Genomic DNA, 24,851 nt, shown 5'->3' with positions numbered 1-24,851 from the left:
TTTTTTGATAATTCAATTTAGTTCACTTTTAGCCATAGGAACTATTTAAAAAACCATAAAACACAGTTTTGATCCATGGAAGTCGGTTTTGTTTTTTTGCTAAAAATGATTATTTTATCATTTCTATATGAAAATATTTAAAAAAAAATTATACCATCTAAAAGCTTTATATTTTTTTCTAAAGAATAAAATTATATTTCGAATATATTTAGAAGAATAGTACCTAATGATTTTTTGAAATCACCAATATTTCACGAGAAAAGTGAAGAAATGTAAATTTTTTTCTTTGCACAACATTTTGTCAATGTTTTTTACACTTTAATTTACTATAAATTTTATACAATCTGAAAGATTATTATTTTAGCTCAAAATATTCACCACAGTCGTGTCTGTACATTTGTACAACAACTATAAAAACAGCTGTAATTTTTTAAGCAATCAGGTCACTGAGGTGTATACGTAACTTTTTTGTATATATATTTTTTAAATTTATTTAACTTTTTCTTTAATCTCATCAATCTCATCATCAAATTTGCACACTGAAAACCCTTGCGTTTTACAATAGATCATAGGCAAAAAGAAAACAGAAAGTGGTCAAGGCAAAAGGTGAATATTTGACAAATCTAGTCAACATAAATCTGGTATTGGTCGATGAACTCGAATTTTTACTTCAGTTTTTATTTCTTCCAATTTATAACAAACTTACATCTTCCGCTAACTACGTGTGACGAAATCTTAAATAATAATTTTAATTTTACCCTGAAAATCTATTTCTATTTAAAATAAATAATAATATAATATACAGCTATTGGTTCTAACTCCTTATTAATACAAATCTGTCATAAAAAAATTGATTTATTTACTCTTTTTTTGTGCAACAAATAAATAATATTGCGATCAGTTATTTTTATTTGGGTAATAAATAAAGCGTAATAGTCTCATTTTATCACCAGTTCCCCATTTTGATTTATAATCCTCCTACTTATTGAATACTAATTGCCATTGCCACTTCAATGCGAGAGGCACTATATCATTTTATTTTAAACAAAAAAAAAAAAAGAACCTCCTTCAACCCGAGACACACCTGCGTCTATAATAATTTTGCATATCCAAATTAGGACTCGGCTCCAAACATACAAATTACTCCAAATCTACATAAAAACTCATTCAATTAGCCGATAAAGACATCAAATATCCATTTAATGGAATACACGCTATTGAGGTTATATTTTCCATCCAAACCGATCGTGCATATATTGGCTATGGGACGGGTACTCGGGTATGTCAATAAAACACAAAACAACAACATCATTGTGCCCCGCAATGTGTGTCAACATCAATTCCGACACGAAAAAGGCAACCTTATCAATCCATACCGAACAAAAACGACCGACGAACGGCGTTCGTTATGTGTCTTCGAGCAACGAATGTTGTTGGGCTATCATTTTGCATGGCTCCAGAATTTGCGACTTTATTGTGGCACGTACGAAAAATTCACTCCGTCGTCGTTTGGTTCGGATTTCGATTCGGATCGGTGAGCTCCAAGCAGCTGTCACTGATAAGCCCCATACAAGTGGCTGATGTAATTATTGTTGGAAATGCAAATTACTGCTTGTGACTTTGTTTGTTTGGGGAAAAGCTTATAAAATTTATAACCTTCAACCTTGTTTTGACGATTTATCTTATGCAACTAATTATTCTTAGTTTTCTCATCTTTTTCATTTGTTTGTAATTTATTTACAGGGACACATTAAGGGCATTTTTGTTTTTGTTCGGGACCGCGGTGATTCAACAAAATCGCTTGCATGCGGATTTGTTTTGATCGGCTGTGCTTCGCAACAAAGAGGCCAGCCACATCAGAAACAGACCACATACCGAATATCCACGGAGTGATCACCACCACCCCCGCACCAACGGCACTTATCATAGCCAAACCAGCTATCAGTCAGGGTAAAAATAGCCCCAAAATCCCCATCACCACCACCACCAGTAACAGCAACAGCCATAGCAACAAGACTGCCAACAACGTAGACACAAACGGCAACAGCAACGCCAAACACTTCCATGGTACTTCCATAAACGCATTGGATCCGCCAGATCAAAGTGACAATAAAATAGCCGCCCCGGTTAACGGCTCACCTGCAATCAGGAAGGAATTCGTCGTCGTCGTCGATCAGAAACAACCCCCCAGCAGCGCGTCACTAGAAGCTGCAATATCAACAAACGTTGTTGGTGCAACGTCGTCGTCGGTGCTGACATCCTCCGTCGCTAATTGCAACCCAAATAGCAACAAGGCGGACAAAAATAGTCCCTCAAGCACCGAGGTGCGAAAAATAAGTCCGACAGGTGGACAAAATCCAGATACGAGCGAAGGCAAGATGCAACAGGAACCGAACGCAAATTTTCAGTTCCAGCCCGAGCTGGGTATAGTGAACAACAACGATCCGGTGGTCCAGGCCTCAGACGTACTTACGCACACGCTCATTTATGGGACCGTGCCCACCGCTGCCCAGCAGATTAACACAGATCCGAATTTACAAACCCTCAACTACCTGCACCAGCAAGAGCTGCAGCTACAGCAGCGCTATCAGCAACTGCAGCAGCTTCAAGCCCAAACGCAGGGACTTTTTATTGCGGCTCCACCGTCTCCAATTCACCATCAGACAACATACAGTCCTTTGGGTGATTACAGTGCGACGAAGCGGCTAACCGACCAGATGCAAGGACTCCTCATACAGACAAACAATTGCGAGCCGACTGTAGCCGCCCCGGCCACTCCTATCAACATCATGAGTTCTCCATTTGTGCCATCTACACCGCAGGAGCAGCGCTTCGTGCAGATCATACAAGCCAAGGAAATGAAGATCCAGGAAATGCAAATGGCCCTCCAGTACAAGGATACTGAGATAGCCGAACTGAAATCTCACCTCGATAAATTCCAAAGTGTGTTTCCGTTTAGTCGCAGTGTGTCGGGAGGGACAACAACGCCGTGTGGATTGGCTGGACGGAAGACGGGTCAGGCTGTGCAGAGACAGCGAGCCCAAGGTATTTCTGCCGAACCACAGAGTGAATCGCTGCTGCATGTCACTTTCCAGAAACACGACAAGGACGAAAGGTAAGTTTTTTTTTTGTTTTGTTAAAAAAAAAATAATATACAAAAAGAAACAACAAACAAGCACTTATTGTGAATGAAGATTTTTGTATAGGGTATATAAAGTTTTTTTGGGTGATTTATAGCGCATTCAATGTTTTTTGTAATTTTGTACAAGATTTTTTTTATTTTTTTTAATAGGCAATAAAGCAGAAATGACAAAAATAAAAGGATTTAAAAAAATCACAATTCATTTTTCTAACTTTTTAACTTCGAAAAAATTGTCAATGCAGTTGATAAAATAATGCCAGTGCTATATTTCGATTTAGACAATTTATTTAAACTGTAAGAGTTTTATTTTTTTTAACAACAAACAAATTGTTTGGAATGGGACTCTACTTCGTGGAACTATTGAATCGGAGTGGGAAAATTAAAAAAGAATATTATTGAAAAATTTGCTTTTTTTTTTTTTTTGATGAATTTTTTTATTTTTTATTTCTGAAATTGGAAACGTTCATTTTTACTATAAAATTAATGAGTTTAGGATAACGAAGATTAAATAAATCACTTTTTGCACAGAGTTTAGGAGCTGAAAAAAATCACTTCTAATTATTATTTATTTATTTTGTAGAGTTTTGGGGAATGTTTTCATTCCTTAAAAATGGTTTTAATTTTTGTCATATTAAGTCGTCATTTCAATGATATGAAACATAGCAAATGTCATTGTTTGCCAGAAATACATTAACACAAGTTTAATGTTTTTATACAAAAAATTACAAAATCTTATAAAAAACTTTTAATCTAGTTAAACATATTAAAATTATGTATACATAAATTTAAAAATTTTTTTAAACGTTTAAACAGAATCATATAATTAAACGGCGAGCATAGTTTTTGTGGTACAAATTACCGGGCCCCCAAAAACCGAAGGGGCATAAATTATACACGGAACGAAAGAGAATGACGCGTAGATGTGCAGAATCACATTTTTTTTTACTTTTTATTAACCGAAATAAGGAAATTAAACAAATTAAAATTCGATACAAAATAAAAAAAAAAAAACAAAAACAAAACAAAAACAAAAACAACTGGAATTCTATTGGAAAATTTCCAATCGACTGGAATGAAATGTCATTCATGACTGAATGAATGAATGAAAGCATTCAGCGAAAATCAAAAAACATTAAGGTGGGTTCACATTGGTGCGTTGTTTTAAGATCGCACGTAAACTATGGTTAACTTTCATTGTTTTAGTTATCTAAGTTTAGAAAGTAAGATGTTTGTTTTATTACCATGAATTTTTTTGTTAAAATCGAATTCTATTAAAATCAAGTCTATTACTTTTGTAAACACTTTTGATACCAATGAAATCTATTTTCGTCCTTTTCTCTCTTGAAAGAACATAAGAATTTGTCAGCAATTACATGAAGCCTCAAGAGGCGCGACTCTTTTTAAACATAATGAGTGCAAAAGAGAAAAAAGATGAAAGAAAAAATTATCCGACCGGAGAGTCGTGGGTCGTGAGTCCGAGACTCTTTTTTGACGTTTCTTTTTTCAACATTCCCTCACATTTCTTTTTGCTTCTTGGTGCAATACAACAACAACAAATTTTAATTCAAAAGATAAATGTCAAATTTGAGTCCTTGACTCAAGAGGCATCGTGTAATAGTACGCGCCTCACAGAATGATTACACACCCGACAAACAATTTTGGTTCTATAAAGCTTTACAGATGCAATTGTTGCTTCTTTAAAGCATTATAGAAGCAAAATTGTTAGTAGGGCAGCCACACAAAAAAAATATAAAAGTTCTGACCTGGGATTGCGACTAAATTCACATAGTTTTTGGGTCGCTGAAACCGAATCCGAATTACGTTTTGCTCCATCACGTCAGGTTTTCGAGATAACCTCATAAAATGTCACGAAAACAAAAAAATTTGTTTCTCTGATCTGGATGTGCGAATATGTTAATCATATAGTTTTTGGATCACTGAATCCAGATTCGAAGTCAATTTCGCCCTATCACGTCAGGTTTCTGGGATATCCTCAAAAAAATGTCAAAACCAAAAAAACAAAAGTTTTTACCTGGGGTTGCGACTAAATTTTTCATATAGTTTTTGGGTTGCTGAAACCGAATACGAAGTCTATTTTGGCGTATCACGTCAGGTTTTTGAAATATCCTCAAAAAATGTCTAAACTCAAAAAAAAGTTCTTATCTGACATTTTTTGAGGATATCTCAAAAACCTGACATGATACGCAAAAAGAACTCGGTCTGTTTTCATGTTCCTACAAGCTAAATGAAAAAAAAAATGGTGTGAATGACAAATTTGAGTGAAGTTGGTGGAGGTTGAATGATTGACGGATGGAATTTGAACGAATGGAACATGAAACAGGTTGAATTGAATTGAAATGCAAGGTGCAAACACAATGCCCTTAAGGAGATTACACTTTGCATTTTCTTTTTCGATACTTTTTTTTACGTAGTTGAGCGTAGTTAAAACGTAGTTCAACAATATCTAAATCAGGCTTAAAATATATCAAAAAGTAGGTATATTATATATTCCTGTGTAAAAAGTGTAGTTAATCGTAAGAAATCAACAACAAATACTATAAAAAATAAAGAAACTATTTTGGTATTATTGTGTTCAAAATTGTTGCAAATAACAAAAAAATAAAGAAATTGGCACTCGAATTTCGAGGGCTGGGTCGGCTAGTAATTATAATTAAAATTTAATAGTTTTAAATTTTTTTCTTAAGGTTGAAGATTTTATATTAAATTTTATAATTCAATTAAATTTTTAAGTAAATTTTTCTACGTTAGGTTTCTTTTAATGAAAACATTATGAAATTTAAGTTAGCAATGTATTAATTTTCTTACATCAAGTGTCCATTAGGGCTTATTTTAGTTCGTTAAACTCTATCTTCCATGTTTTGTCAATGAACTCACGTTATCTAGCGTTTTTATCAATTTAACAGTGTCGTCTGTAAACGAAGCAGAGAACACTACCTTTTGGTACCGCAGGCACTATATTTTAAAGTGCAAGTACTCTTTATAATGTAAAATGCGGAACATTTTGTATATTCCTTAAGAATTGTATTGAATCCAGGGGCGTACACTCCATTGGGTCAAGTAGGGCGGTGCCTCGGGCCCCCGACACGCCAGGGCCCCGACTGGAGACAATGCAGGGAAGTCAAGTTATTATAAAAGTAACGAGGCAAAAATGTAACATATTTGACATTAACCACTTCGGACACAAGAGAGACAAATTATATTCTTCATTGCAATGCATACTGAATTGGTAGCCAGCCACATATCGTCGGCCTCATAAGGAAACCTCGTAACTCCCAAAATCAAAATTTTACAGGGAAGACGAAAAAGTAGATAGACTACAGAGTAGTTGAGGAGTAACGTGCTGTGCAAAATTTGGATTTTAAGTATATTTAGAGTTTTCGGAACGACTTCAAATTTTCTGATTTACTCCACTGACATATTTTCTAAAAAATGGCATTAAAAAGTCATTTTCGAAAAAAAGTTGAGTTACGAGGTTTCCTTATGAGACCGGGGATATGTAATATTTCATCTAAAAAAAAAATACTACCTCAGGGGTCCCAAAAAAAATTGTTTTGTTTGAAAAAAAAAATATTACTTGAATAATCTTAGAAAACAACAAATCATACATCAGGGGCTCCCAAAAAAATGCAGGGCGTATGCCTATACGTACTTTATTATTTGTTCTTATTTTCTATATCAAAGGGGCCCCCAATATCAAAGGAGCCCAAAAATTTAATCTTGCCCCGGGACCCCGGCAACTCAACGTACGCCCCTGACTGAATCCACCAGGCAGAACTTTCCTTAATTTAAATTTAGTCTTTGTCTCATATATTTTCAAAATCTCCATCCAAAAAAAAACACCTATATAATTTTCGTAAAGAACTTTCTTATTGACATTTATATATCGTGGGCGGAAAACAAAAACAAGTGACAAAAAGGAAATTTTACAGGGGACGATTTTTAAGTTTCAAATTGATTGAAAGCGAATTTTTTTTGCTCGTCGGTAATTCGAGTTATGTTTTTTGTAAAGTTTGTTCTTTGTCCTTTTGAAAAAAACCATATAAACTCAATTCATTAGTAAAGACATACTATTTTTTAATATTTTTAAAAACTAAAAACTCAAAATTGAACATAGAACAATTCCTATACAAGTACGCACTTTCCTTAAATAAAAAGTGGACTTAGAACAAAATATGATGGGACTTAAAACAATTAAGAATACTCGTGTCTCATTTTCAGAAAGCTACCTACCTGTTTTTACTGTGCATCATTATCTCATTTTCGGTAAAAAGTGGATTTAGAATGATTTTGCTTTCCGCCGACGATATGATTCTATGCACTTGATCAATATTGATCAAAAAAAAAAATATTCCACTGACAAAAAATGTTATATTTTTTTTTTAATCGACATTTTCAATATTTTTAAATTTTTAAATAATTGAATTTTCATTGAAAGTTTCTGCATTTATTGCCCATTATTTTCAGAATTTTAAAAACCCGAAAAACTAATGCTGTCTTCAAGAAAAACATTAGATATTCGATCAAAAAGCAAAAAAAAAAAAAAAATAGTGGTAGGTACTCTTTTACAAAATATTCTTTGATTCATAGGGTATCATACAGTAAAATTGAAGCAAACTTTAGCTTTTCCGTATTGTATTTTTTGTCTCTTTATAAACCCAATAACGTCATCATAGTGTTAACAACCAGTGCACCCATCCACACTACAAGTCTACTACTGCACTGACAGTTTTATTAGCTTTCAATCGTTATACCTGTCGTGCACTGTAGAGTGTGTGTTTGTGTGTGGGCAGATGCAAATAATTTTATTATTATTCATATACGCCATATTCGCCGTAGAGCACGATGCTTTTTAATAAATAGCCGATCATTTATTATTATTATTTTTTTTTATTTTTTTTCCAGAGCTCGAGAGAAAAGTGCATTTATTTATTCCGGCAGATTGTTTGTATTTTGATTGGCGCAATGTACATATTTTTAAATTCTTTATTTTTTTCTCTCTCTTGACTAAACTATGCAAGCAATTGCGCGTTGCTGCAATGAAAAATGTGAATTGTTATTATTTCTGAATTTTTAAACAAATTATTTTTTTTTTTTTTTTGAGTCTTGTATTGTTTCAGTCTGAATGAGGTGACCACACTTGTGTGTTTGATTAAAATTGAGATTATGTCAAAATGCTTATGAGAAACAGTAATGATTTTTTAGGTTATTGAATATCCTTCAATTATGATTTGAAGGATTCTTAAGGATTGGAAGCACTTTAAGCTTCAACAAAGAATTAAAACCCTGTCTTGAAAGGCTGCAATAGAAAGTTTTTTTTTGTAATGTGTAAATGGTCACCCTAATGGAAATTTTACGGATCTTAAATCATCTTAGTATAGAGGTGTGGTGTCAAAACATGCAAACTTTAGATAAACTTGGCGAAATAAGTACCCCACAGTGCGCGAGGCAAAAATGTGTTTATAAAATTATTTTCTTTTGACTTTGTTTTTGCTTTTAAATTTGATGCAAAATTCGCCAAGAGGCGAACAAAATTTATCAAGAATAATTAATTTTTTTGCTTGTCAAACAAGATTTGGATTGGAGCCAGCCTCCAAGACACACGTAACCCCCCCTTATTTTTATTAATTGGCCTCTGTGGTGTGGCTAATAACAAGAACAACAAAATTTATATAAACATGGGTCTCATCCAGTCTTTGGATAAGGCAATTTGCTGAATGTAACTTGTTCTATTCTCGCGATTTTCCAAAAAAGAAACTTGTTACATTAATCAGACATCGCATGCCAACAGCAGTTTGAGCAGTGTTCGACTCAGCTTGTCGAGAAACACCTTTTCGACTACTCCTTTAACACAACGCAATCTTATCTTGTTTAATGAAAGACCACCAACAGGGGTCGCTACAAGTCTGATTTTTTTTTTGGCAGTTTTGGTGATGCATATAAATGAGTCCATAAGTGTGAGGCTTTTGAATGCTCGTGTCGGGCTAAAACATGCGGTGACAATATTTGAATAAAATTGACAAATTATTTATTTTTTCAGTTCATGTTGTTGGATAGGTACGTGTCTATGAGGGCAACAACTAAAATTTGCATTCTTCCAGGGGTAAAATGTGAATTTTTGAAAAAGAGAAAAAATTAATAATCAAACTTTGTTGCGTGTACGCGTAAATGTGGGTAAAAATGTAGGCCATGGACCCACATTGCAAACTTGTAAAAATGTACACAGAGAGAAGATTAGTTTATAAATTAAACTCCAAAATGCAATATCAAATATGAGATGACCGCTATCATGCAAGTGTTTACTTATAGCACATTTCTTCTACTCTGAAACATCTCTTTTTACGATTTTGAATAGGTACATTACTCCGCAACAAATATCATGCATAAATAAAATTAGAAGAAAATTATAATAAAAAATTAGAAAAAAATAATCATCTCTCTTAAATATTTATCAGTATTGGGGTAAATATTGGGTTTTTTTTTGACATTATGACCTTTGTTAATTTGTATGGGCTTCGCTTTCAATTCATTATAGTAAGAACCAGAGCTGCCGAAATCACTACACTCAGAGAAAAAAAATAGTCATATATATGTAACTATTTTCATAGTTAAAATCGGGATAGCTATTTTAAATAGTTAAAAATTGTTATTTGTGACTATTTAAATAGTCAGATTTGTGTAACGTGGGAGGGGTGTAATCTATCTCCCGTCTTCCCCCCCCCCCCCATAGGCGGGAGGAAATTATATAAAAAATGAAAAAAATACCTATTTAATAGTTTTTTTTTACTTGCGATAAATAGTAGGATATCCCGCCATAGGACGTCTTACCCTCATCGTTATTATATACCAGTTGAGAGTTATATTTTCTGAAAGGTAGTGTCTAAGGAAATAAAATGCACATGCCTAGCGATATCCTGTCAAGGCATAGGAATGCCAAGCCTTTATGTTTGCGTAATTTTGAATACGCGTCCCTGCTTATATGGCAAGCCTACGAGTTCTAAAAAAAATAATATCTCATAGGAAAGGAGTCTGGGCACTTTTGTATGGGACGTGGCCCATCGGTGTAACACATTGTGACATACGTCAAATGAAAGGTCTCGATGAGTGTATTATTTGTTTATATGGGCAAAAGTCTGTATCTCGTGCAGGGAAAGTGCAGTGATGCATTTTATGCTCAAAAATGTATGTAATAAAATTCAGAAAAGTATACATTTTGACTTGATGCTCGATTAAATTGATTCAAAAACATAACATAACTGTGTTGGAAGTTCAATTGGGCTAATCCATCACCAGTTTTCACCCATGACTTAATGCATTTTTCGATTTTTTTAACACTTTTGTATGGGACGTGGCTCATTAGTGTAACACATTGAGACACACATTAGATGAAAGATCTCAATGAGCGTGTTATTTATTTGTATGGAACGAAAAGACTCTATCTCGTGCAGGGAAAGTGCAGTGGTGCATTTTATGCGCAAAAATAAATGTAACACATTGAGACTTACATCAAATAAAAGGTACTGATGAGCGCATTATTCCATTGAATGGACACAAAACTCTTTCTCGTGGAAGGTGGAGTGTTGCATTTTATGTTCAAAAATGTATTTCAGCTTATTTTACATGTTTGTGTTTTTAGAACAAAAAAAGGTATGGTTTGGAGTTTAAATTGCATTTTTGAAAAATTAGTCACAACCATCGTATATTTAAATTACTTTCGAACCAACAAGGTAGTTCCGCACACGACTTCAAAGTACAGAAAATCATATACTAACTCAAACATTTTTTGGTATTGCATTTCATAAATCCATAAAAACCGATAAATTCATTTTTTTTTGCAAATGAGAGCAGTTGATGGATTAGTCCAACAAAACAAAGTTATCTAGTCAAAATGTATGCTGTTCTGAGTTTTATTACATACATTTTTAAACATAAAATGCATCACTGCACTTTCCCTGCACGAGACACAGACTTTTGGTCATATAAAAAAATAACAAACTAATCGAGACCTTTCATTTGAAGTATGTTTCAATGAGTTACACAAATGAGCCACGTCCCATACAAAAGGGTTTTAAAAACCGAAAAATGCATTGCGTCATGGGTGAAAACTGGTGATGGAATAGCCCAATTGATCTCCCAATACAGTTATGTAATTTTTGGAACAAAGTTAATCGAGCGTCTAGTCAAAATGTATACTTTTCTGAATTTTTTTACATACATTTTTAGACATAAAATGCATCACTGCACTTTCCCTGCACGAGATACAGACTTGTGCTTATACAAAAAAATAGTACACTCATCCAGACCTTTCATTTGATGTATGTCTCAATGTGTTACACCAATGGGCCAAAATGCCCACTCTCCTTTAATTTGAAAATTTTAATTTTCAGTATTTTTTTTAAATTTGAAGTTTGAGTAGAGTACCTGGCACAGAACAGATTTTTTCAAAAATGATTTTCTGCCAAACTGCCAATTGTATTTCAACGAAATTTTTTATGCATAAGCATTTACATATATAATTTTAATATATGTAAGTCACAAATTTAAAAAAAAATAATTTTTTTTTTTGAAAAAAAAAAACAAATTTTTATTTATTTTTTGAATTTATATGTTGATTAGTGATTACCTCAAAATGGCTTAAAAATTGTATTGTAAAACTTTTTTTCCAAAAAATTATTTATAAAAAATTAGTTTTTTTTTTAATAAACGGCTCAAACAATTTTGATTTTTTTTTCTAAATATGTATCTTAATATGTATATCAAATAAAACTGCATACTTGTTTTGGAGGGCAATTTGATTTCAAATGTTACATTATTGCTTTGAAAAACGAATTTTATGTTTTTATTATTTATTTATTTTTTTTTTTTTCAATGTAAATTTCTATTTCTATTCTATTCTATTTAAGAGTCTTAAACATTTAAGCAGCTTTAACTCCAAGAGCAAGTTCGTGCGACCCAATCGTGCATTTAATTTTATGTTTTGATTCAAAAGAAATAAACTGATAAGCCAATTTAAAGGGCTCCCAGAATTTAGCTTCATTATTATCCCAAATACTTATGATGGCTTCGATTAGTGATGGGAACTATTGAATGATTTGAACTATCGATAGCTAGTAACTGAATGATTCGAACTATCGAATAGTTCATTCATTCATTCGAATAAAAACTACCGAATAAACTATCGAAAAAACTATCTAATAAAAACTATCGATTAAACTATCAAATAAAAAAAAATTATTTGAATGAAAAAACTATCGTTTAAGAAGATTATTCGAATGAGAAAACTATCGAATAAAAAAAACTACTTAAATAAAAAAAGGATTGTATAAAAAAAGTATTTGAATGAAAAAATTATCGTTTAAGAAAACTATTCGAATATAAGAAAACTATCGTATAAAAAAAACTATTGGAATGAAAAAACTATCGAATAAATAAAAACTTTTCGAATGAGAAAACTATCGAATAAAAAATGATCGAATGAAAAAACTATTCGAATGAAAATAGTAACTAAATGAATGAATGAATGAATGAATGATTTAAAACTATCGCATGAATGACTATTTTACAACTATCGATAGTTTGATAGTTTTTGTTCGATAGTTATCATCACTAGTTTCGATTAAATACAGTTTTTCTAACATCTCGAATAATTTCTGCTTTTAAACATTTTTCACTTAAAAATTTGTTTATAATAAGTTTCGCGATGTCGGATTACGTCTTAAGTAAGCTACTTTGAACTTCTCTGTCCACTAAAAAAATTTCATATACTCGCCTAAAATCTTTATCAATGTAAATTGGGTTTTTTTTCGACATTATGACTTTTGATAATTTAATTTTCAAGACATGGGTTTTTCACATTCATTTCGCATAATCGGAATCAGAATTTTGTCTTTCAAATATATTTTAAACTCCCGATGAAATTACCTTGAAGAAACTGATTAAATATTCATATAAATATGGCCAACATTGAGTGAATAACGTTATATTGTTTTGTGCAATTGTTTAGTCAAGAGCGTTCTTGTGTCCGGTCAATCAATAAAGTCAACATTTTTATTGCCTTTCTTTCTTTTAAAGAAAAAGAGGCTTTCGAAATTTTAATCCTGCAAGTTGTGTGTTTTATTAGCTCGGTAAAAAATGGTGCTAAAAATTTTTGTGTTACTCTTTTTCTTATTTTATTCCGGTAAATTAATTTGAATTTCGGGCTAAATGCAGATTTTGTAATTATTTCTTTTAGTTTCAATAGGAAATACCAACAAAATAAATTATATTTTCAATTGGCGACAGGACCCCTGTCCTTTTTTATGGGACCGCCCGAATCATACTTTATTGGTGCCCCCTAGTACATTTGAATATGGAAATACTATATTAACTGGTACCCGACATCACGTAATACCATTTCAGGTTCTGCGTAATTTTTTTTCCTTTGCTGTGCAACGAAGCAGGGAAGCGTCCCGAATCGGGGAATATTTATCTGCATACATTTCTACAATAACGGATCAATTAATTGACAGAGGACAATCTGTCCAGCGTCCAGAACCGATTCCCACTGACGCTGAAGCTGTTATCTTCATTGATCCAATGGAAGAAATGTTTGCATCGCTAACATGGTTACCCGGTAATATATTTCTAGGGCCTGCGCCGCAAAATCGTCGCCGTGACGATCCCCTGAACCAAAGAGGTGGAGACCCGGGTAACGCATTCGAGCAGTACGCAAATAGAATAATCAGAGATGAAGCACACTTTACTGCTCTGGAAAATCTGAATCGCGATATGCAACTTTATCTCAATAATCCCTTAAATTTTGATTTATTTTTTCAAATAATGCATAATTTAGATATTGTCAACAGAAGAACTACCCCTTTTCCTTTCGATGCACAGGATTGGGAAAAAGTTAATGGAAAGTTTGTTATTCGAAAGCCATCTGAAAGACATAGAAAGAAACGATACGAAGACCAAATTCCACTACCGCCAGTTGAACCCGACTCGGAGCCATCATCTGATGATGATCCTTTCGATTATTTTGTTGGATTCTGTAGAGCGGTAGAGCGACAATTACCGAAGAGCAATATTCCGCTCCAAAACAAATACATAAAAGTAAACGATAAAATGGAATTTGGTTGTCCCAAAAACACCTACATTATAGTAAAACGAGCAACCTTACAAATCATGCCTTGGCCAGTCTATACTTTTTCTCTTGGGCTAGCATGCCTTACGGGAGAGTGTTCAAAACAGGACGGAACCGATACATTTAAAAGGTTTTGTGACAACAAGAGGTCATGCGTATTTTCTACGAATGAAACCAAAGGTTTGGATGTAGAAATAGATTATTATTGCTCGCATGTATTAACACCTATCAAAGAAAGAAAAGAATTGGAGGTAAAAGTCAAAAAGTAGAGAAAAGTATAAGTTACAATTTTTTTTTTTCAGAAAAAATTTCGCTGGAGTTCAAACGAATTTGAACTTAATTGCCCCTTGAATTATAACATACGGGTGGACAAAGCAGTGAGACACAAGTCCCTTCTTTTTAGTTGTTTAATTGATGATTGCAATGAAAAGGACATCACAACAATATTACGGGAATATTGCAACGGAGAAAATCCATGCAAAAACAGTATAGAGGATTGGGGCTTGCAACCAATAACCGTAGATTTTTCTTGTATTCCAAATGCATCCATACTTGTGTGATGCTAATAACCAGGACGAGTATAAAAGCTGCCGTTCAATGATTGAATGTTTAGGAATGTAAACCCCAGTTTTTGGGGTATAAACATTACACCAATAAAGTGCCAATCATTTTAAAATTCAAAACATAAAATAAACTTGCACACTTGCTCTTACAATTAAAATTCTTAAAATTTTAAAAACTTTTATAAACAAAATTTGGTAAATGTATTCAATATTTTAAAAATTTAAAACAAATAAAATTCGTTCTTCAAATGAAATAAACAACTCTTTAAATTAAATTGAGCTCCAAAAAAATGTATGCAATTAAATTTCTTTTATTAGACGCATTTTTAGAAAAAAATGTTCCAAAATCGTGAGAGGCGTTTTTTTTAATCTAATTTTGTATACCTAAATAATTTATTGAAAAAAAAAAAAATAAAGTTGGCACGCCATTTTGTAGCAATTTCAATCAACATCTCAAACCAAAATTTCAAAAAGCAAAAATTTCAAAATTTTTTTAAATCCAAAAATAATTTTTTAAATTTAATAATAATATTTGCGTATACAGGGTGTCCCAAAAGTAATGGATCAAACGAAATATGCTGATAGGCCAACTTAAGGGCTCTCAGAATTTGGTAACTTGTTCATCCCAAATCTTTACGGTTTTCGATTTAATGCAGTTTTTGTGAAATTTCGAAAAATGCCGACTTTGCATCAGTATTTTGCTTCCTCCGCTCATAATTGATTTTTGTTTTTAACAATTCTTCCACTAAAACATTGCCTAATAATAGGAAATAATTAATTAATCAAAATATTTTTTATTTCACACGCCATTTTGCTGCAAATTAATTAACAGTTCCATGTTTTATAAAAACTCAATTTCTTACTTTTATTTCAGAGCAGCATCCCGAAAAAAATTTGCATGGTGCGATACTGGTTTATTATTTTAAAAACTTGCCGTGTTATTGCAGTTTTCAAAAATGTATACAAATTTCCAAAGTTTAAATTAGAACGAAAGATATTACAATTTAAATGTAACAAAACAGGGGTTTTCAGAGAAGAATAACAAACAAAAGTCGAGACTTTTATTCAAAAAGAAATAAACAAACAACAGTCGAGAAAATGGGTTTATTTTTCTTTGTTATTTTTCTCTGAAAAGCCCTGTTTTGTTACATTTAAATGGTAATATCTTTCGTTCTAATTTTAACTTTGGAAATTTGTATACATTTTTGAAAACTGCAATAACACGGCAAGTTTTTAAAATAATAAACCAGTATCACACCATGCAAATTTTTTTCGGGATGCTGCTCTGAAATAAAAGTAAGAAATTGAGTTTTTATAAAACATGGAACTGTTAATTAATTTGCAGCAAAATGGTGTGTGAAATAAAAAATATTTTGATTAATTAATTATTTCCTATTATTAGGCAATGTTTTAGTGGAAGAATTGTTAAAAACAAAAATCAATTATGAGCGGAGGAAGCAAAATACTGATGCAAAGTCGGCATTTTTCGAATATCACAAAAACTGCATTAAATCGAAAACCGTAAAGATTTGGGATGAACAAGTTACCAAATTCTGAGAGCCCTTAAGTTGGCCTATCAGCATATTTTGTTTGAGCCATTACTTTTGGGACACCCTGTATATAGATGATTTCGTTGAAATCGAGTTAGTAGCTTGGGAGAAAATCTGGTTCTACTGTAAGTACCAAGATAGAACTTGTTTTTAAAACTCAAATTATGAATTTTTTAACGAACATTCGAAATCGGTAGGTACATGACAGGTACCCTTTTTACTTTTGTTAGAACAAAAATAAATTCAATTCCAAAAAATTCTCTGGAGAGTTTGATGTAAATCGGTCTATCCGTTTAGGCTGTGGCTCCTTAAAAGGGTCAAAATAGCCAGTTTTTCAAAAGGTCGTATCATGATCGCACGAGCCAAAAAAGTGGTCAAAATGCGACTTATGTCGCACAGCGGCAACCCTACAATGAACCAATATCATATCTTGTTAAGTGAAAGACCACCAACAGGTGTCGCTACAAGTCTGATTTTTTGGCAGTTTTGCTGATGAATATGAATGTGTTCATAAGTGTGAGGTTTTTGAATGCTCTCATGTCGCGCTAAAACATGCGGTGACAATATTTTTAAAAAAATTGACAAATTACTTATTTTTCCAGTTAAAATTGTTGGTTAGGTACGTGCCTATGGGGGCAGTAACCAAAATTTTCATTCTTTCAGGGGTAAAATGTGTATTTTTATAATAGAGAAAAAATTAATAATCAAACTTTGTGCGTGTAGCCTGTGCGCGTAAATGTGGGTAAATATGTAGGCCATGGACCCGCAGCAGTGCAGACAGCGTACACAGAAATTTGATCATTATGAGGCAAACAGCTAAAAATATTTTGTGACAGTAAAAGCCAAAAAAAAAACGATAATTCTATAAATTGAAGTTAAAAAGGTAGAAAGAGAGGGGGACTTCTGAACTCACAGTTCAAGTTTGTCGAACATAAAATTAAAATATAAAAAAAAAAAATTAAAAAATGCAAAACTACAAACAACTCGTAAATTATCTGTCGATTGCAGTTAAACAAAATTCGGTTTTAATTTCTGCTGTGATTTATGGAGTCACCAGTCACAGTGATATGGAGCTGTGGTAAATGTCCAGGTGTGTCTTTTTAACTGTGACCAGATATAGTCTAGTCGAAAAAGACACCGAATTCTTGAGAGTTTCCTGATCTAAAAGTGCGTTGTGGGCATGGCAAACTTTGCATTTAAATCTTTATATCCAGCGATGACTTCATCTACTCTTTGGTACGCTTGCATGAGATAAGATCATTAATTGAATCCTTGCTTGAATGTATTTTACTTTGTCAAGTTGTAAACTTATTTGTCTGGAAATGAAAAAAAAAGGAGCAATTAAATTTTAATTGGAATGCACTGTTGAGTGGATGCAGTTAAATTAAGTTGAGTAAATAAATTAGTGGTCCTTTAGCAAAAATTAGCCTCGCAATCAATTGACTTTAATGTTGAGGAATTTTACAAGAATAATGTGATTGGTGAGAAATTGTTATTTATTTAAGGTTTGGATTTATTTCCGAAATGAAACAATGAAATGTAACTGCACCCATGTATGATATTCATGCATGACAAAATTTGTTTTAAGGTCAAAAGATAAATTAGATTTATTCACAAAGTTTTCCATTCAATGAATTTTAACCTAATCAAATAAGGTTTTACAAATTAACATTTGGGGGAGGTTTCAAACATTAAAAATAAAAAAAAATGCGTCAAGCCTCACCTGGAATTTTTTGAAAAACTAACAACAAAAACCTTGCTTGACCTTATCGCTCGATAACAGCATAAATCACTAATGAGATTGTTACTTTTATTCGTGGATTTTTGCATTTTGTCACTCCCACCACTTGCTAAAAAGAAATTTTAAAATCACTTTTGTTCATTAACGAGGTTTTGAAACTAAAAATGTTATAAATAATTCGTGCAGATTTAGATATGTTTTATATAAATATTAAAAATAAGCCAATGTCTTACCCTTTTCTCTTGAAATGAATAAAGAATGCATCCCATAATGTATGAAGATGGTATTTTAGTACAGTTAATGCGTTCCCGGAATGAATCTATTTGAACCTATATCAAGGTTGATGTTATACTTAAAATTGGTTAGATTTATTACTTTGCTAGATCAGATGTCGTCCCGAAATTCGAATTTACTTTGAAAAAATCGTTTGAAGTTCCATCTACTTTGTTAGTCAATGGTTTCGTTCACGAAATGACAATTTTTCGTACAAATTTAAATTAAATATTGATTGAAAATTAATTGAATTCAGAAACGATTACGGTTAAGTTGTATAGCAAAATTGTGAAGAGAACTATTTTGATAAATTGAAGGAACACAAAAACTTTCATTCTAATTTAATATGTATATTAATCTTTAATCTTAGCTTTTATTTCAAAATTCACACTTGATTTATAACGCTAAATAAAATTATTGAATTTATTCAGTGAAATTAAAACCGAGTAAAAGACAAATACATTCGCAATTTGATAAACGAGAGATAATTTATTTCTTTAAGTTCATCAGAAATATTTTTTTCTGCTTAACCAACAAACACTGGTTTTATCCAATAATTTGTAATTAAAACTGCTTGTGCCATGCAAGACTTTGTATTTCAACACAAGAATTCATAACCATTTTTAACACCCAACATCTGTTTGAATGTCCTCCAACAAAAAAAGAGAGAATAGAACTTTGACATTGAAACAATTAATTTTTAATTGAAATGCTTTCACAATCACTTCGAGTTGAGTGGGATTAAGTTATTTTATTTTTTGATTAGATTCTAAAATATTGAGTATTTTTGAAAGAAGTCCTTTTTTAAATGCAATAGGTAACTTAACTTAACTTGGACTATTATTGTTTTTTTTTTTTTAAGTCATTTTAATTTTTATTATGTTAAAAAATATTGTTAAATTTGTAGCTTTTATTGATAAAAACATTTTCATTTCCTTTTTTGAAAAATTACAGAACGGAACCAACAAATTTAAATGATTTTTCGAACTTAATTCATTTTAACTAACAAACTCAGCCCCATTAAATCTTTATAAAAAAGCAGTTTAAAAAGGATACATTTTAAAATTTGTATACGATTTGAAAGTTTAAAATATAATCGAGAGTGAATAAAGTTAAACAAAATTGGTTCAAGCGAGCGGGTCAAAATTCAGACTCAAAAATTCTGGTTTTCAAAATTCTGATTTTTTAACGAAAATTCTGTTTTTAAAAAGTCTGCTTTTTTCTATTCTGTCCTTCAAAATTTTATAATTTTATTTTTCAAAATTCTGCCAGTATACTATGAAGATATGTATGCAAATTGAAAAAAATATGTATATTTAAAAAAAATTTTGCATATTCTGTAAGCATATTTTCTTACTAATTTCACAAATATTTTTTAAAATGCACATAAATTGACATACTTACACAACTCAAATCTATAGACACATACAACCAATTAAAAACGATGTCATACCAACCAAACATTCTTTTTCTTATTAAATTTTATTAATTTTACTTGATAAATTAATAAATTTTTAATTATAACATTTTCTTTATTTTTAAAGTTATTAATTTATCAACAAAAAATAAGAAAGCGAATAAAACAAACAAGTAAGTGAGATGATGTTTTACAAAATTCTACAAAAAAATAAAATAAATGTTATACTTTCCAAACCCTTTTTTAATTTTTTGTCGAATTTTATAAAACAGAAACGAAATCGGGTTATTTCAAAATTCTGTATTTGCATGAACAAGTTTTATATGAATATAATTCCAGTATTCCATTCATCTATTCTTTTATTTCGTATTTCACAATTCAATGTATTTAGAACTCTACGTTTTACGTTTTAGGTTAACGAATTCAAATCATATAAAAAAATAATGTAAATGCAAAAATTAATTTTGAAACACAGAATCAAGGATTACGAAAAGTTGAAAATACAGAAATACGGTATGTACAAAATGTTTAAAAACAATTTTTGGCACTTGTGAACCCAACCTCATATGGACTTTTCACAAATTACTGCAGAAATAAAAACAAATACTTTAAGACCTTTCGAAAATTGTGGGTGGGTCAAAAAACCACTTTTTCGAATTTCAAATCCTAATAGCGCGGAAAAGTTGCGAACGGTGAAGACTAAGAAGGGTTTAAAAAATAATCAAAATCGGTTAATATCTTCTGCCTACGGTTTGACCTTGAAACTTGAAAAAAAATTTGACCACAGTATCGTGTTATTATTTTAATGTAATAGCTTTAGACAGCTCTTTTATGTGCTAAATATTAAGTAGAAAAAAAATTGTTCAAATTGGGTAAGGACTTCCGGACTTCAGGCGTTTTGAAATTTGTCGAAATAATGCAAAATTCCTATTTTTACGATATTTTTTCATTTATATGGACCATTTGGTAAATTATTATTTTTACCAAATAAAAAGTAAAAATGAAGTTCACACAATCAGTGAAAGTCATGAATTCGCTGAAGATTTAAAAATCTGTCGGCCAAGCTGGCTTTGACTATTTTTCTCATATGTATTACCTATCTTAAATCAGCCAATTGTTACTGGGTTATTCCTCCCTTTTTTCAAGTGCGTAGGTTTATTCAACAGTCTTGTAAAATTTTATTTTTATTAATTTTTTCTTCTCATTCTTATCAAATATATTGATTTCTGTTTTAAAGGTAGACCCCCAACCTAACCAGGGTTAAACAATGAGAGTCTACGAAGCATCCAAACCTGTTGCTTCTGTAATTCTTGAAACAAAAAAGACCACTCCTTTGCACGTTTCATTGCACATATCTGCTAGGATGCATGGATGCACCTCATTTTTTTCAACACGATTGCGTGTGTTCCTGTTTCGTAAAGTCTGATTTTATCAGTGCAAATCAGGTGTGATATTCATAAGAACAATTTTTCACTTTTCATGGATAAATTTGTTTTTAAATATCCTTGACCTGTTTTGATGTCGATATTCAATGTAGAAATGTCCTCCTTTTTGTCTTGAGTAATGATAATGTTTATTGTTTTTATGGAAATCGTCACTAAAAATGCTAATTTAAACTTCAATTGAATTCTTGATGTAATCCGATACTGAGTAATTGAACCGGTCAATGATTTCACAGTTTGCCAATAACCATTTATTTAAGTCATGTGCAACAAATCTGACTTGAAACTCGTATTCCTTAGAGATTAATATGTCTTCACCAGACTAAGCCGCTTTAATTCACACAACGAAAAATGCTTAACAAATTGTGTGTCTTCAAGAGTGTGAACACCAAAAAATGTTAAAAGTTGAAGATATCCAAATCAAAATTGAAGACTTGTTCCATTTGAATAAGTACTCTGTGTGTGTCTATACGGAAAAGATTGAAGTTGTCGAAAATCACGTCAACACATCAAACATTAAAATGCGGGGTTTTAACATTTTTCATGCAACTAATTTGACTAATTGATACATTCGCTTCATTTTGGCATGAAAACGAAAATGACAACATTTTGAGTACCCGTACAGCTGACTAACAAGATCTTGAAAGGTAATTAGGAGTTAGATTTAGTTTGGAAGCCCCACAAAGACACTCGTACCTATAAATGTCAGCCACTCCTAGTTTTGATTTTTTTTTCCTCACAGAAAACGATTAAAATGCTTTTATGGAAGTTTTAAATGGAAAATCCTAACCGCCTCTGCACGCATATGTGCAGCATGCATTAATAAGCAGAACGGTGGACACCTTCGCGGTGAGTGAGTTTGTATATGGCTCACTGACTCACAGTGGGACACTTAACAAATTAGCGAGGAATTGTAGTAAACGATGACAGTTTGTCCATTCACTTTTTAAATAATTTTCTGTTTTTCGATTTTTGGAATTGAAACCGACATAAACGACATAAAGTCAAAATAAGTGCACGACAATGATTGCAAGAAAATAAACGTCTCCCAAGTTTATAAGAGGCTTGTGGACCCAAAAAAGGCCTGTCAAATATTATTTCCAATTTATGCCAACTATTCTTAATAAACAAATTCACTGTGCATTGAAATGAAACCGGCATACGAAATCAATTTGACAAGATTGAAGAAAGGATACACGCAGATTGATTGCATCTGATAAAAATGCCAATGATTGATTTTTAATATCTTCGGTATGATCTTTTTGCGACAGGAAATTTTGTGTTGATTGGGCACTTCAGTGATGATTGACGTTTTTATCTTAAAGAGACGCAAAATATATTTTTTAAAAAAATTGGAAGGAGGCTATTAATAGCAATGATCAGTGGTCTTAAACCTTTCATATTTTCTACAGGAGTCGCCTACTTTTTTTTTTAATTAGACGGTTTATTCGATGGACTGCAAATTTAACCTTCTCTTTTTATCATAATCTTTTAATGCAGGTGCAGGGTGATTTTTAACAACTCATTAAAGTTGACCTGAGAGTAACTATACCTACTTCACGACGTTTTAGGTTGCTATTACTGATCTGTATGGAAACCTCACGATCATATTTCTACAAGTTTTTTGTTAAAAGAATGCCATGGTTGTTCCGTACCGGTTCCCTTAGTTACAAAATTTCCGAGGTCGTTATTTTTTGGTCCAGAATATAATTAAATTTAAGTAGTGGAAAATTCATGTGATATATGAGCCTATTTTAGTGAAAAATCCAAGCTTTGATTCTTCAGAGACTCTTGCTCTGATGGTTTTAAGTACCTACCTATATAGTTTTCAAATTAAATTGTTAAAAGTGATGGAAATTCGATTATTTGGAGCTTATGTATAAGAGACTAGGATTTAGAAAGGCTGGCCCGTTTGAACCGGTTTCGGTTTTTTTGCTTCGGTCAACCGGTGTCTTATCAGTTTTTCTCCCGAATAAAACCGGATTTTGCAAAAAACAAAACTGGAAAAAAGTCTAAAAAACCGTCGAACAAAAAAAAAAAACGAGAGAGACAAAAAACTGAAAACCCTCAAAACCTTCATTTCCTCTCTTAACTAACCACACAAATATAAATTTTAATTCATATTCAGCTCACAAAATCCCTAAAAAATTCTACTAAGGGTAAGTTATGAGGTCTTAAAAATCAAACTAGAAAAAAATTTTTTTTTGGTTGACAAATTAGGTTCAAATATATTTTTTGATTGTCAAATCAAGCAAGAAAACCGAAAAACGGTTTTTCCAAAAACTATTTTTTTTTTTATTTTACCTTTTTGTTTTGCTTCTTTGATTCCATTAAAAACTCAATTTTTATTTTTACCTACCAAAAATACTAACAATAAATTAATTATTTAATTCGTATCTCTTTCCTTTTAAAAATTAGGTATACAAATTAAATTTAAACAGACATTTGTTTTGAAATAAAAAATTTAAAAAACATTAAACAAATTTTTAAAAAGTATTTAAAATACAAAAATATCTTAAAAATTTTGAATTTAACTGTTTCTTAAATTGGCATCGACTATTAAATTGTAGTATGTATTTGTGTAATCACGTTTATCAATTTTATAATTACAAGCAATTTGTTCATTTTTTATAATTTGGTTTACCTCATTTGAACCTTATTTGTCAACAAAAAAAAAAAAATTCAAAACAAATGTCTGTTAAAATTTAATTTGTATAATTTTTAAAAGGAAAGAGATATAAAACAGCTTTTGGAAAGCTGTCTTTTAAAAAAGTCGAATCTACCTAAATACTGAGCTGCCTCATTCACTTATTAAACTGTAAAATATGTGTTAAAGAAAAATGGTTCAAAAAGACCAAAAACAGTCGATTTTGAAAGCCCATATTTATAAATGCTCAAAGGATAAAAAAGACCATTTAGTAAAAACATCAAACATTTTTTTACTTTTTTTGAATAGGTTTTCTTAAGTTTTTACAATATTTTAATTAAAATTTTTTTTTAAAAGGAAAAACGTCGATAGGAAATTTAATTATCTACAAAAAATTACTTAATAAAAATTTTCAAATTCGGCTTGCTTTACAAGTTATAGACAAAAACTCAAAAAGTAACAGAAAAAGTCGAAAATATTGATCGTTACAAAAATGGTCATATATTTATAATTTATCCATACATTTTAAAGAAAATTATCTTTTTATCTTTGCCAGAAAGTGTACTACACATTTCAAACTATGAGGATTCGGAAGATTTTAATTTTTTTTTTCAAAAATTTCCTTTAAAAAAATCGATTTTTTTTAAATGTCTTAATACATTGCACTTAAACATCTGGAGTTACCCAAAAAAGTTGTTCAAGTGTTTCTTGCCTATTTGATCAGCTTTCAGGTGCCGGCTTTTCTGTTCAGATAAGTCGTTTATTACTCATGATATAGCCAGAATTGTATGCTGGGAAAAACAACGACAAAAAACTTTGAAAAATCTTAAAAACATATTTTTAAAAAAAGTGATTTCGTATTTTGTGGTACCTAGTTCTTTTTTTCAGATTTAATTGTTTTGCCAGTGTCAGAACCATCGGTCATTTTTCATTTAT

At 31.4% G+C, this 24,851-nt stretch overlaps 2 protein-coding genes across 3 annotated transcripts in view; both read left to right on the top strand.

Annotated features, from left to right (window-relative positions):
* The window catches only part of LOC129906414 (cGMP-dependent protein kinase, isozyme 2 forms cD4/T1/T3A/T3B), a 122,611-nt gene that overhangs the window by 35,099 nt on the left and 62,661 nt on the right, over positions 1 to 24,851 (top strand). For both annotated transcript variants that reach the window (XM_055982180.1, XM_055982181.1), the window contains exon 2: positions 1,744 to 3,115. In XM_055982180.1, coding sequence (XP_055838155.1) covers positions 1,806 to 3,115 — 1,310 coding nt within the window. In that variant the 5' untranslated portion in view covers positions 1,744 to 1,805. The remainder of the gene's footprint in view (positions 1 to 1,743; positions 3,116 to 24,851) is intronic.
* LOC129906415 (uncharacterized) lies at positions 13,117 to 15,016 on the top strand. Its single transcript, XM_055982185.1, has 3 exons — positions 13,117 to 13,337; positions 13,392 to 14,533; positions 14,585 to 15,016. Exons 1-3 carry the CDS (start codon positions 13,292 to 13,294, stop codon positions 14,840 to 14,842), a joined length of 1,446 nt encoding a protein of 481 aa, XP_055838160.1. The 5' UTR covers positions 13,117 to 13,291; the 3' UTR covers positions 14,843 to 15,016.

This window comes from Episyrphus balteatus, chromosome 1 (assembly GCF_945859705.1).
Source record: "Episyrphus balteatus chromosome 1, idEpiBalt1.1, whole genome shotgun sequence".
NCBI classification, from domain to species: domain Eukaryota; kingdom Metazoa; phylum Arthropoda; class Insecta; order Diptera; family Syrphidae; genus Episyrphus; species Episyrphus balteatus.
This window is presented reverse-complemented; position numbering and strand designations above follow the sequence as displayed.